Source organism: Metarhizium acridum (genome assembly GCF_019434415.1).
Source record: "Metarhizium acridum strain ARSEF 324 chromosome Unknown scaffold_1, whole genome shotgun sequence".
In the NCBI taxonomy this organism is placed as follows: Eukaryota; Fungi; Ascomycota; class Sordariomycetes; order Hypocreales; family Clavicipitaceae; genus Metarhizium; species Metarhizium acridum.
The window spans coordinates 3,207,599-3,220,372 of NW_027094015.1; the positions used below are offsets into that span (position 1 = coordinate 3,207,599).

Genomic DNA, 12,774 nt, shown 5'->3' on the forward strand with positions numbered 1-12,774 from the left:
CCTTTTGCCTTCACAACGCCAGTGCCCATGTGTCATATCCCATGGGCAAGTGTTGCAGGATCTATAAAAAAAAGAAAGGGGGAAAGAAAGAAAGAAAGAGAGCCCACTTCCATAATCGCCATGGGCTCTCTGCCCGTCCCTAGCCGCTTAACACCCGTTGTTTGCTCTTGAGCCAGTCATGGTGCAGTATCCAGTCGCTACCGGTTGACATGTCCTATAATACTCACAGCGCTAATGCCAAGTCCAAATATAACGACTCACAAAAAGAAAAATTAATAACAAAGAGGGGTAAAAAAAAAGTACAAATCATTACAACATAGAACCAACAACATAATCCGCAAGACCACTCAGCCGTGAGGGGTGAATTAGTAGAAGCACTCATTCCGTTCAACATGACGGATCAAAATATGCGCCAACAAAGTTCAGGTTTGCAACTCCGCTTGTTATCAGTAGTCCATATAGATGGACCATCATTTATCACTCAGTATTTGGTAGAGTAACGGTGCGCAGTTGGCGAGTACGGGGGGTCGTAGCTGCTGGTGTGGCCATACGGATCGTCCGCATAGACAGTTGCTCTGCGCTCGTCTTCTGGCAAAAGCTCCTTGACTTCCCAGTTGTTCATGCGTGTCCCCACGGAGAATTCCAGATCCTCCTTGGTAATTGAGTCCCAGTACTACCAGATGAGTCAGTCAATATCTTCTACGTCTGTCACACTTTTGCCAAAGCCCCCACCGGGTAAACAACATCCCACCCGTGAGGGGACAGCAAATGTTGGCCAAGTGGCTATATCCGTTTCTAGTGTCGGGGAGAGGGGCGGGGGCCCATACCTTATATACCATCATAACAGCAAGAAGGTTGCAGACTGTTGCAAAAAAGAGGCCGTCCAGATAATGGCTCACAGCTGTGCAGATTTTGCTGCTAAAGGCATAGAGGATAACTTGCCCAGCCACGAAGAAGAAGACACCAAAGGCAATGTCGCCAAGTGGCCAACGGTCCTGCAAGGTTCTAGTTACCAAGATGACCTGCATGCCTACATAGATGAACAGCTCAATAGCGTTCAACAGATAGAGAACGACAAACAGGCCCACCGTGTTGGTCGGATTCAGGCCCGCCCATCCTTTGAAAGTAGCAAGAGAAACAAGGAAGCTGATGGCAAAAGCAACCAGAGAGCAGATTCGCATCATCCAAACCGAGAGAGGTGTGCCATCCTCATATAGCTGGAATCCCACAAACCCGTTGATAAGCAAGCATGTCATCAGTGCATTGCTCAAACCATTCTGTATGCTGACAAAGTAGGGGAATGGCCCACTAGCTGGCGGAACCACGCCAGCATCAACAACCAGCGAGATGAAGGTCAAAAGCATATAGATGTAGAAGAACGATAGAATCTCCTTTCGACCAACCGCCGTGAACTTGCTACGAACATGGAGAATCATCACGATCGTCATTATCAGTGCCACGATGTGCATAGCAGATGCGGCACCTTCAAAAATGATGGTGTTGGCCAAAGCGATATTGCGAGCATAGCAATCGGGTTCGATGCCGACATGATTTGTCGCCGGGAGGGTAGGCCCAACGTTGGCGCAAAGAGGAAGTGGCGCATTCTCACAGATTGAGGTGAAGTCACCAAAACCAGACATCTTGTCGGTTTTCGTGCTTTCTCCCTCACAAGACGCCTATATCAAGACAGAATATTCGAGTGACAAAGTGCAAGGTACTTCGTGAGTCCGATCAGGAAGGCCCGTTATTACGGTCCGATGTGGCTGTTCGGGACTATACGATCTTGGGAGAATTGAGGTTCAGATCGAGCGGCGGATGATGCTTCCTGCAGAATAATTTTTGGACCAGAGTCTCTGCAGCTTTGTCGTTCGACACCAGAGCGATATCGAGCAGTCGGTCTGCTGTCCTATCGATGTGCCTCTCCTTGGGAGAGTCTCAAGAAGGTGATGGTCCAAATACAACGATTCGCAGTCTTTTGGCTATTTTCAATTCGTGTTTTTGAGGCGAGAAATATCCGTTGATGGATCGAAAGATGCGTGCTAGACGATCGAGAAAGGGGCGCACAAGATAAGGACTATGTGAGTTGCAATCGCTAATGCACGGTTGAGAGACAGTTGTCTGATGTGAAACGGCGAGTTATGGCTGGAACGAATCTCTCCGCGCTGCTTGAGGACAAACTGAACAACAAAATCGTCCCCTCCAGGTTCCAAAGGTATGTGGCCGTGGTTTGAAAATGTCGTAAGTCTCTGTATACGCTTGTTGGCCAGACGTTGCGAAGCCAGAAAGCCAAGGACGTAAAAAAGAGCGTAGATATCGAGAAATCGGGAACCAACTAGAAGAGCGAGCGGCTGAGTCAAACAGAGCTTTTGCTCTTCGCTGGGATGCGACTAGCGATGAGAGATCAGGTCGAGGGAAGATGGAGGAGGCAGAAATGAAGGTGGTCCTAAGTCCAGGGTGGCGGAGAGAGAGTCGGGGGTGGTCTCGCGGCAGTGGCTGTGGTACTACCCAGCTGTTGTTGCGACTGACACAGCGAAGCCCCCCACCATATTACATGGCCCCTTGAGTATTGGGTAGTGAGTGAGAAGGGAGGTGTTTTGGGTGTTTGCCGGTCTCTGGTTGGTCAATATTGCCCGTTGCCCCCTTCAATGTCCACTAAAAACAATGCTGATCGTAAATCCTCGTAAACATGTCCAACCCAAGTACCCAGTAATACCTAACGTACCAAGGTACGCATAAGTAACTACGAGGCACTCCGAATTGACGATGTGAAGCTCCGTCGTTGCCTTTACTTCTTTAAACAGTCCATTACAGGATGTGACTCTGTCCGTGTTCCGTCCCTAAAATAACCCGGTAGCCAGTTTAGACCCAGCCGCATCTGTTCCATTTGCTGAGTCACAAGGAACATTGAATACACCCTTCAGGGCGTGCAGTGCCGAGATAGACTCTCACGGGTTTAATTTGACCCCAATCAGATCTTATTAAACGGAGAATTTGGGCCCTCAGTAACGGAGCCATATTCTTCACCCACTGAACCGCCTTGACAGCCCAGCACTTTGGTCCATCCATCCTCGTACTCCTGGCGGATAACGGAAACGAGGCCAATGGCCAAGTAAGAACCAAAGCAGCGATACGCTATCGGCGAATCTCTACTCCCGGTGTAAACTAAAATACCTACGAAGACCCCTAGGGTTCCTGGTCATTCTCGGTGATGTCCTTGAAGCCAATCATCATGATACCTTATCCAATCCAACCGTACTCCGAGGCTCGGAAGCTGCCTTCATAAGCTAAGACGAGATTCATCATCAAATGGACATGCCTAACGCGTGGCAACGCTTCCGTCATTGCTGACTTATTGTAACTATCTAATAGCTGCGCGACTAGCCAGATGTCGCCCGATGTATAAACACAGACCAACTCACACCCTTCTGGAAGAACCAGATAGGCACCATACAATCAAAGTCAACCCGAATCGTAGAAATCGTCCATCCGTGTCTCTTGTTAATGAACCTCTGTGGCCGATTTGCCATTAATTGAAAATTCGCAAAAACTCCACCAAATGCATTTATAAAGTGCCCAGGCTCGTCCGTGAGTATTTCTCCATTGTGGTATTTGTCAACCAATCACCCCAACATGATTCGCATTCCTGGGAAGTTTGTGAGGGCATAGCTGCCAAACCGGAGACAACAGATAAGAGGCCGGGAAAGCCCCAGCCCGCAAACCGGAAAACCTAAAAATTATTTGCAAAACCAACGCCTAATTCCATGCCATTTCATCCATGCCTGCGTTTCCATGTAGTGTCTAAAAACATTCATACAAATGACGAAACCAAAGGCCATGCTCACATAAAACACAAGCAAGCTCGAGTCTAATTTCGTCCGGTCCGGGGAAATAGAAATGGGAAGTTGTCATCTTCCAAGTCAATTCACGGCCTACATTATCACTGTAGTGCAAATTGTTGATGCCTGCGGCGTCGAATTGCTCATCGTTCAAACGGAGCGAGACACATGAGTATCACCATCCCTAAGACGGAAAGTGTCCCTGGTGCGGACCGTGTGGTACAAGATGCTGTTGCTGACCACGATTGTAAACCAAAAATTCAGGTACAATGCCGGTTCGAAGATCGTGTCGCCGGCCTAGTGGCTGATAGTGCATCTGGTTCGGCTGGACTGGAACCGAAAGATGATACTGGTCAAGAGACGCCGACGGTGGCGGATAAAGAAGCCTGTTGACGTGACGAATGGGTTTGTACGGGCTAGCACGGTGCTGCAAATACACACTTGGCGAATTCGATATCGGAGTATGAGCGATAGGCGTGTGAACCGCGGATGCAGGCCCGAAAGCTTCCACCAGGGGTGAGGAACCATAGGCAGGTGCCAAATTTCTAGGGCTGTGGTGCTTTGTCGGAGTACCATAGGACACTTGTGGGTGTATCGGTAAGCCTGTAACTGGATAGGTAGATCCGGCTGTTGCGGATGATGAAGAAGCTGACACGGATTGCGGTTGCAAGGCCACGGCGGACGGCGTACCAGTCTGATAGACAGTTGACATTGCTCGAACACCCGATTGAAGAGGAGGTAGAGATACCACCTGTTGAGGTGCAGATGGAACCGGGCCTTGAGAGGAATAGTTTTGACCCGTTGCGAACTGATCGGGGCTATGATTCGTCACCACGGTCAGGTGAGGAACTGGTAATCTGGAGCTGTCAACATGTCCATTAAGTCGTGTACTGGAGGCCCCTTGTACAGTTTGTCGAGCAGCTGAATGCACCATTCGTTTAGCTGGATGCTCCGTCAGATCCTCGTCGGGACTTCGTTTGTGAGAGGATGGTATAGGGATCGAAATTTTCGAGGCCAGTGGAGATGTAGCATTGGACTGGTAAGCCGACATATTTTGACAATGCCTGGAGTTCGGTGAGAGATTAAACTTTGCCGAAGGCGTGAATGGCGGGATTCCAGTTCCAGTTGGCGATGGAAGGGGCGAATATAGCGCTTTGTGACTAGGAGAAGGGATATGAACGGGAGATACTGGAAGGTTAGAAGCTCGCTCATAATAATCATGAAAACAGGATAGTTTCACAATCCACTGCTCCCATTCCTCTTTTGAAGCCACCAAGTTATATCGCATGTTGCTGAGGAACTCTACTTCCATCACATGAATTTCCTGGACGGCGAAGCAAGATACCTCTGCCCAGGTTTTGTTGGTATATGTGTTATCATCCAAAACTACCGATAAACAGCAAATTAGCTTTTGCTGCATTCAAATCAAGTCAGCCAATTCAATTACACATACATTTGTTCCCGAGCATCAAGGCCACCGTCAAAAGTCGATATTCGCTGCCAGCACGACCCTTTATCTGCGGTGTCGACATCTTTAAACGATAAATGAACAACAGGGCCAATAAGATGACATTCTGAGTGACTTGGGTCGTTGACAGAACATTGTATACCCATTTTCGAAACTGTTCATGAGGCTTTGCCAAGGCGGGGAGTCGCTGGATTGATGCGTTGAATTGTCGTGGGCGAATCGATTCAGCTTTCTTCAGCTCGTCAATAGACTCGAACCAAAATAAACAGGTCATCTAAACAGTCCCCCGATTCTTGTTAGTACCACAGTCATTGTTTTCACTCATAGCTTAGGATACAGCAAAATGCAACCAACCTGAGCAGCAAAGTCGGATAGGTTTCCTCCGGCAGGGCTGATACACTTTGGCATTTGCAAGCTGTGGTAAATTAACGTTTCGGAGCCTCGACGGGGAGTAGTAGAATGAGAGCGTTTGGCCGTGACTGAAGATTCTGTGACAGGAGTTAAAGAGGTAGAAGGTTGACGCAACGTCGGATCTGCGGTCGGTCCCGTCGATGAATAGGATCCATTTCGGAGCTGGACTTGTTGGGATGAATAACGGTACGAGTGCGAAGCTTCTTGCATCATCCACAACCGGCTTGATGTGGCTAGAGTGAGATAATGCCGAGGGATACCCAGATAATGTGTGGCCCTCATAAGTCGACATCGCAGGTTGATATGCTGTGCTCATGCCGTCGACCGGTGGTGTCCTAAGCCCGTTACCCAAACCCGAAGACGTACTGACCAGAGGAGGGAGCTTTGGCAGGACAACACCGCAGGTAAGATTTCGTCCCCGGTAGTTTTGGCACGTCGTAGGTGAAGGGAGCAGACACGAAAGTGTAGAAGTTATTCTAACGGACATGGAGAGAAACGTCTGCACATTTGGTATTAGTCCGGGTCAAGACGGCACTGAATTGTGACTCGAGAAGAAAGAGTTGGCGTGGTCTGCGGCATTCGAGGTGGGCGAGGTGGGCGATTTTCTAGTCGCAAGTTCGGCCGTGATGAAGTGGCAGAATGGGAATTATCCGCAATCCAAGAGTTCAGTGAATAGGGAAGCGGGAAGGATAGACGAGTAGGCCGCGGTTGTTTGTTTTCAAAGAGGTTAGGACTATGAAAACGAAGGGCCCTGCAGGTGGCAGTGGTTGTCGTTCTGTGATTGTGGTGTAAGTGTGTGTGTAGCTCGTTGAAAGACACCCCCTCCGTTGCTATTACTATGGCGGCTCAGCAACAGAAAGACAAAAGGAATGCAGCATGCAGTTGATTTCTTCCACAGCTGCACTTTGATTCTCACCAGAACGGGCCCATGATTGAAGAAAGAAAAGGGCTCAAAGACGACACGGATCGTGTCGTGGAAACCAAGGAGACATGACCCGGCTCGGCTGATATGAGGGACAGAGGGAGAAAGACGACGGTCTCGGCGTAAATGGTATGGTGGAGGGATAGATGGTGCTCAAGGTTCAAACGGGGCTGTGGTTGGTTCCAGGGCGCCAAGGCGAGGGCCACCGTCGGTGGTTGCTGGGCCCGCGTTTATGCTTCTGGCTGCCGGGTCAATCAATGATAGTCAATTGGACGGCACAGGGGGGGCGTGTGGCAGCAGCCGACAAGTTGAGAGAGGAGTGAGGGTGACGTGAAGGACGAGTTGTTAGGAACCAGCCAGAGCAGTCGCACTTGCGCTTGCACTTGCACGGGCTGACAGACATGGCAGATGGCAGAGTGCTAGGCAACTGGGGCAACTACCCTACCTACTAGAGGTACCAAGTAGGTAAGGGGGGCCCCGAACACAACTGAAGGGAAAGCGCAGCCCAGTGGACTGGGGCGAGCTGGGACAGGATGCGAGACGAGGATGCGAGACGAAGGCGCCGGGTTTGGTGGTGCCTGCCACTTCAACACCAAGTCTGTAGAGTAGAGCCATGACGGATACATCCAGGTACCTGCGCTCCACCACGGCTGTCACGGCTGACAAGTACCTCCATGGCGCCACCGCTGAGACAGTGTACTTGCTGGGGACTTCCACGCAAGTAGTGGCTTCCTCCAGGTTCTAAGTTTAGCGAGCACTTACGGCTGCGAAGGCAGAGTCAGCTGCCACGCCGAACTTCAGAGAGCCGAGAACTGAAAAATGTTGAAATGAATCAGCTTGAGACCGTACGAGCTATGCCCAAAATCATTCCGCGCCGACCATCTAGACTCAATTCGGCACCCGACATCTGCGCAATTTTTAAGAGTCAAGCACGCAGGCCAGCTGTCATGGTCGAGGGCTGGGGTGAGATGAGAAGGGGCAAGTGAAGAGGCGATCCGCCCTTTTGCTCAATGCACCTACCTGCAAACGCAAACCCGGTACTTCGTGCTCTGTACTCCGTACAATACACGGGGATCCCAAGTCAGCTCCATCGACTCCTACTTGCTGTACATCTGACTGACAGTGGTGGTTGAGTGGTATCCAGGCATCGTCGAAGTCAAGTGGCTCAGCCGGCCACACAAGTCAAGAGCCATCCTGCCATCCTGCCATCCACAGCTACGCCATACTTGGCGGAAATTCCTGTGGGCTATGGGTTGACCACCGCTCCTGCGCGCCTCCTATATCTCGCTATTCGCCGTGTCGGGTGGGTTGGTTTGGAGAGAGACCATGTCCGACGCCAGGCCACCCGAGTACTCCGTATACATATCCGTAAAATTTATTGCTACTAGTCGACCCAGGCTGAACCTGGCCAAGTGAGCGAGTGGCTCCATCTCGAGGTCCCCGGTTGGCGGAACTGCGTTTCTCTCTCAGACATTCTCGCAGGAGCAAGCTGGGCACACTGACGCTGGCTCCGAGCTAGTCGAAGCGTGGCACACCCACCAGCCAGACCCAACGCGCAACTGCGACGCCGTCAAGCATGGACAAATGTGGTTTGGCCGTGGCAATGGGCTTTTCATTCCCTGTGGATCGTCGTCGGTTCCAGCTCGTCTCGATGCCAATGATGGCCATTGTGGACGCTTGTCATCCGTGTTGCTGAATTACTCGCGGCAAGAAAAGCCATTCGAAAGGTGGACACTCCGGTTTTTGATGATATGTATTATTGTGTATAATACATTCATCAGTCGACTCGAGCCACTCCTCTCTCCTCTTTACTGTACATACTCCGTACAGGCGATCCCCATCGTGCACTTACGCACCTGCTGGCTGCTCAAAGCCGGCCAGTAGGTGTGGCAGGGAGACCAGCAACGAATGGGGCTTGTCGCTCTTGATGGATCAACCCCATGTTGACTTGAAGTGCCACGATATCGAAGGGTCCATCGATGACTTTGGCAATCATCTGACACTCGGACAACGCAAAATAGAAATTGAATGTACAGCCTCGCTCTCGCAGACAAGGTGCGCTCTTAACTAGGACGGCAACTCTAGCTGCTCCTTCGTCAATCCGTGTCACACTTGAAGTACGGAGTACGGAGTACATGGAACGATATTCCCACGGTTGGAGTACCTACCAGACCTGGGTAAATAATCAGACCCAACCCATACGAGACTAGCTTTGGCTGCACGAATCCCTTCCGGTGGCTAGACCAGGAGGAGCCTGACAGTTGAGCCAGACATTAATAAGATGCACAAGGTATGGGCTTCATATTTTGTCACCCCAATAATACAGAGTACACACTCGGCTGTCTCTGCCACGATTGGCTTCGCAAAGTAGCCAAATGCCCTGCTCTGCCAATCCTGGGCATTCCAGGCTTCTGTGTATAGAAGCGAAACCATGTCCGCGGCACAACCTGTATCCGATGATCTGGGAGTGTGCGGTCTGTGAAGGCACATCAACCAAGCGAGGGGCTCGACTATGATCGATTACACGGGATCGCGGCACGTAGAAACGATCAGTCTTCACGGAGTTTAGTACGGAGCATTGTTTGCTGGATGGCACGCTACTTGGTGGGTGTGAGCAGAGACCTGCCAAGTCAGCCATCCAGGAGACAGAAGTGATGTACTGGCGGTCCCCCTTGCAACGACTGACATGGGCAACGAGCAACATTCATTGCCGCACCACGTTCCGCCATCATTGCCCTTGTCCAAGTTGAATGCATGTCCACAGTCCTGACCCAATTGAACTAGTTTGGGTATCCTCGTACAAACGCATTCAGGTGAGCGGGCCTTTTGTGTCTGAAGCTCTCTGCAGACGCCGGTGTTGCCGCCGATGCAGAACTCGTCGTCTGGTTCCAAGATCAAGCAAGCATACTTGTTACCAGCGGGGACCAGCCAGAAGTAGGGTTTGCGTGTGATGGATGGTCACCACACTCGGCTCCCCGACTTTCAAAGATGACAAGTTATTCCTTGTCCTCGGATCATCTTGACAGTCGAGCATTCTCTACGAACAAGGATTCCAGCAGAACAGGAATGGCCACAGCTGTTCTTCTAGGGGTCAACATGCATCCTGCGGCTACTCCGTATTGTGCATAATAGCCTCGGCCATCTGGCTTCTGTTATGCTCCCGCGGGAGTTGGTCATGGTAGTTCCTAGGTCCCCTGCAGGCTTTACCAACTCAAGACAAGCTGAAGCCAAGCACCAACTTTGACCTCCACCGTCTATAAGCCGCCAAATGCCACAACTCGCAGAATATTCAACCACTTTAAGCCAGCTGGGGTCGCTGCACTTTCTTTCCTTCTCGCTGTCTCGTCTTCATGATCTCATCACGGCTGCGACATTGTATTCTGGTACGGAGTACTGCCCTGGTTTTTAATACGCCACATCCTTGGCGGGCTACCTGCTACCCGGGCCATCTAGTTGTTGTTAGGAGGCCGTGGACAGAGGCATGCGGATATCATCTTTTTTTGCGAGGAAGCGATGAATATGTCGATACTCCGGACCAGATTAGATTGGTGTACTTCTCGGCCACCAAACACCACACTTCATACTTGGGTGCAGGGCGGCGCATGGGCTTGGTTCCACCATGCTTCTTATTCGCTTAACGTAAAAACGCAGACCAGTCTTCAGGCTGCCCACCAGATCAAGTTTTGTGACCTGGAACGCTCTGGCTTGCTGGTTACACAAGTCGCTTTGTGGCATAAAGGCCCTTCCGTGGCCTTGGATAGGCCACGAGCCACGTAAAAAGAAAGAGAACAGATTTGACAGAGGAAGCAGATCTGCAGTCTTCTGCTTCCAGATGTCGTGTTCTTGCTTGATGCCTCGGAGGAATCCACATGCCCCAAATTTCGGTCACTTATCAGAGTTGGTTGACCAGTCATCGAAATTGTATCTCTTTGTCGCTCGACGACAGTGGAAATCTCGTTACATGTGAATATTTTCCATGGCATGCGTACTCCATGGCGGGACGCGCAGCCAGCAAATTACCTACCTGGTAGGTACCTAGTAGTTTAACTAGGAAGATATACGGCCAGCAACTTGTCACTCGAGACTCAACATTGGGGTACTCGATGAATTGGTCTCAAGCCGGTGATGTATTCGACACGCCATATTGACACAAAATGTCTGGAGCCGGCCCTGTCATCAAACTGGCATGTTTTGTAGAGGGTCATCATCAAGGCGACCACAGAGCAAAGCACTTCTAAACTACTCCTAGCCAATGATGTTTGTAACAGCACACAGACAAAATAGCAAAAGAGTAGAAAACGGAATACGGTGAACTGGAACAAAATCTCCGAGCGCCAGAAACGGACATTGTATCGGGCCCTTTTGGTTCGATGTCGCTGAACCTCCAGCCCTCGGAGTGCCAATGAAGCTGGCGGGAACTGAACCGCCCAGCTGACTACGTCAATGCACCCAGGTACAACACCAGCGAGAAGGCAGACGTGGTACTTTTCGGGTACTGGAACGATTCCTTTTAAGTCGAACCCCATGCGGCACACAGGCCACAAAAGTAGGTTTCATTGTTGGTCAGATCGAGGTCGTTATTGATTGGGCTGGCAAAAGGTCTAGAATCTCAAGGCAAGTGTCAACTTATCAGCACGCTCCGTCGTGACTCGCAACTCGACACAAATCGTCAGGTCGGTTGGTCATTCTTTCGACTGACGATGTTGTGGACATGGTCGACGACCGCCAGACATATTGCACATGAATCTGGGACATTCTTTGTCACTTCTTATGCCAATCACATCGTAACATCGTGCCCGCCACAGAGCACCCACCACCACCACGGGCTTGCGTTATTAACTAGTATGTCTTCCAAGCCAAAACCAAGCAAGGCAACCGGGGGGTGGGCTTTAAGGGCTTTTGTTGTCTGATAAGTTAGTTGATGCTCGCCTCGAATGCCGGTATGCCCCTGGGAAGAGTCCTGATTACAGATGCAAGCTACTGATACAGCCTCCCTTCGTGTGGGAACCAAGTGACTATTTCGGAGTACAATTCTCCGTTCAGCTCCGTTCAAAGAGCGACAACCATCCTGTGCCCGAAGCCGGGGTTGTATTCCGTACATTTTGTGCATTTTGCCACCCTCAAACATTATCGCCCTTTCTGAGAGAAGAGACGACAAGGGCTGTGGCACGCGGGACGTACGGAGTATCTGTCCCACTGGCCCAGTGGGCATTTTTGAAACGACGTAACTATTACTCCGTACCCAAAAGTTTTTCGAAGATGATCGCCGGATCCTGATCAAATGACTTCCTCTCTGGAAGTACCACGTTTGCTGCAAAGAGCAAGGACTGTTTTCTTGTATCAAGGCCACAGCCTCCTCCTCCTCCTCCAGTTTCTTACCGGGTCTAGAGAGACCACTCAAGAGAATACAAGCTACCAACCAGGACGCAGGTGCTCCGCAAGTCGGCGGCGAAGCCAAGGTTGCATCCACAGTATGAAGACGGTTCACAGACAGCAAGCCAAAGTAAGATAGTGTTCACGAGTACTCCCGTAATTGCCTAGGGAACACACAATTTCGTATAAGACGAAAACCATGGATACAGATGACCAATCCGTGCATACAATTCCGAGTCTTTTCCAACAGTGTTGGACATTTGGGTCAATTCGCGGCTGGCTGACCTTCACCGACACAAGAGTCCTGACTACATTGACGGTCAGATATGGGTCAGCAAAAAGTAGAGTGAGGGCTGCTGGCGTGATGTTGATGGATCTGGGGATGCCAGCAAAGACCATCCATCCATTCCCGCATCCTTGCAAACATCATTTGTCCTCCTAGAAGATGGGTGAGCTTTGATGTCAAGTACTCCATAACTCTGTCAGCAATCTTGTAGTTATTTGGCGCGCTGACGTAGACATATGGCGCCTTGGCTCGCTTTTGGGCACGGAGTTATCGGGGTCGATGGTCACATCTTGAAAGGAGTACGGCAGGCCATGGCAAAATCCAATGACGAGAAGTCTCGCCTTGCCATCTCATACCAATGCCGCTGCCGGGTTTCTCATACGAAAGCATACGCATTCAACACACAGGCCCCATTGCACACTGCGGGGCTGTGAGGACCGGTTGACACCAACAAAATGATGACGGAAGGGGAGGGCGT

General features: G+C 50.6%; 3 protein-coding genes across 4 annotated transcripts; 1 reads left to right on the forward strand and 2 right to left on the reverse strand.

Moving 5' to 3' along the window:
• Window positions 1-481: 481 nt before the first annotated feature.
• CHS7 (Chitin synthase, class 7) lies at window positions 482-1,640 on the reverse strand (the record flags this gene model as incomplete). Its single annotated transcript, XM_007809760.2, has 2 exons — window positions 482-673; window positions 828-1,640. The coding sequence occupies 2 exons, from the start codon at window positions 1,638-1,640 to the stop codon at window positions 482-484; spliced, it is 1,005 nt and encodes a 334-aa protein (XP_007807951.2).
• A 1,617-nt stretch (window positions 1,641-3,257) lies between these two features.
• J3458_000953 (uncharacterized protein) lies at window positions 3,258-6,715 on the reverse strand. 2 transcript variants are annotated; one of them, XM_066116437.1, is made up of 3 exons: window positions 5,659-6,715; window positions 5,290-5,578; window positions 3,258-5,222 (listed from the first exon to the last, which is right to left on the reverse strand). In XM_066116437.1, the coding sequence occupies exons 1-3, from the start codon at window positions 5,995-5,997 to the stop codon at window positions 4,021-4,023; spliced, it is 1,830 nt and encodes a 609-aa protein (XP_065978319.1). In that variant the 5' UTR covers window positions 5,998-6,715; the 3' UTR covers window positions 3,258-4,020. The 2 variants fall into 2 exon arrangements, with proteins under 2 accessions (XP_065978319.1, XP_065978320.1); XM_066116438.1 differs by having other exon boundaries at window positions 5,290-6,715.
• Window positions 6,716-8,221: 1,506 nt separating this feature from the next.
• Window positions 8,222-8,521, forward strand: J3458_000954 (uncharacterized protein; the record flags this gene model as incomplete). Its single annotated transcript, XM_066116439.1, has 1 exon — window positions 8,222-8,521. The coding sequence occupies one exon, from the start codon at window positions 8,222-8,224 to the stop codon at window positions 8,519-8,521; it is 300 nt and encodes a 99-aa protein (XP_065978321.1).
• Between the last annotated feature and the right edge of the window lie 4,253 nt (window positions 8,522-12,774).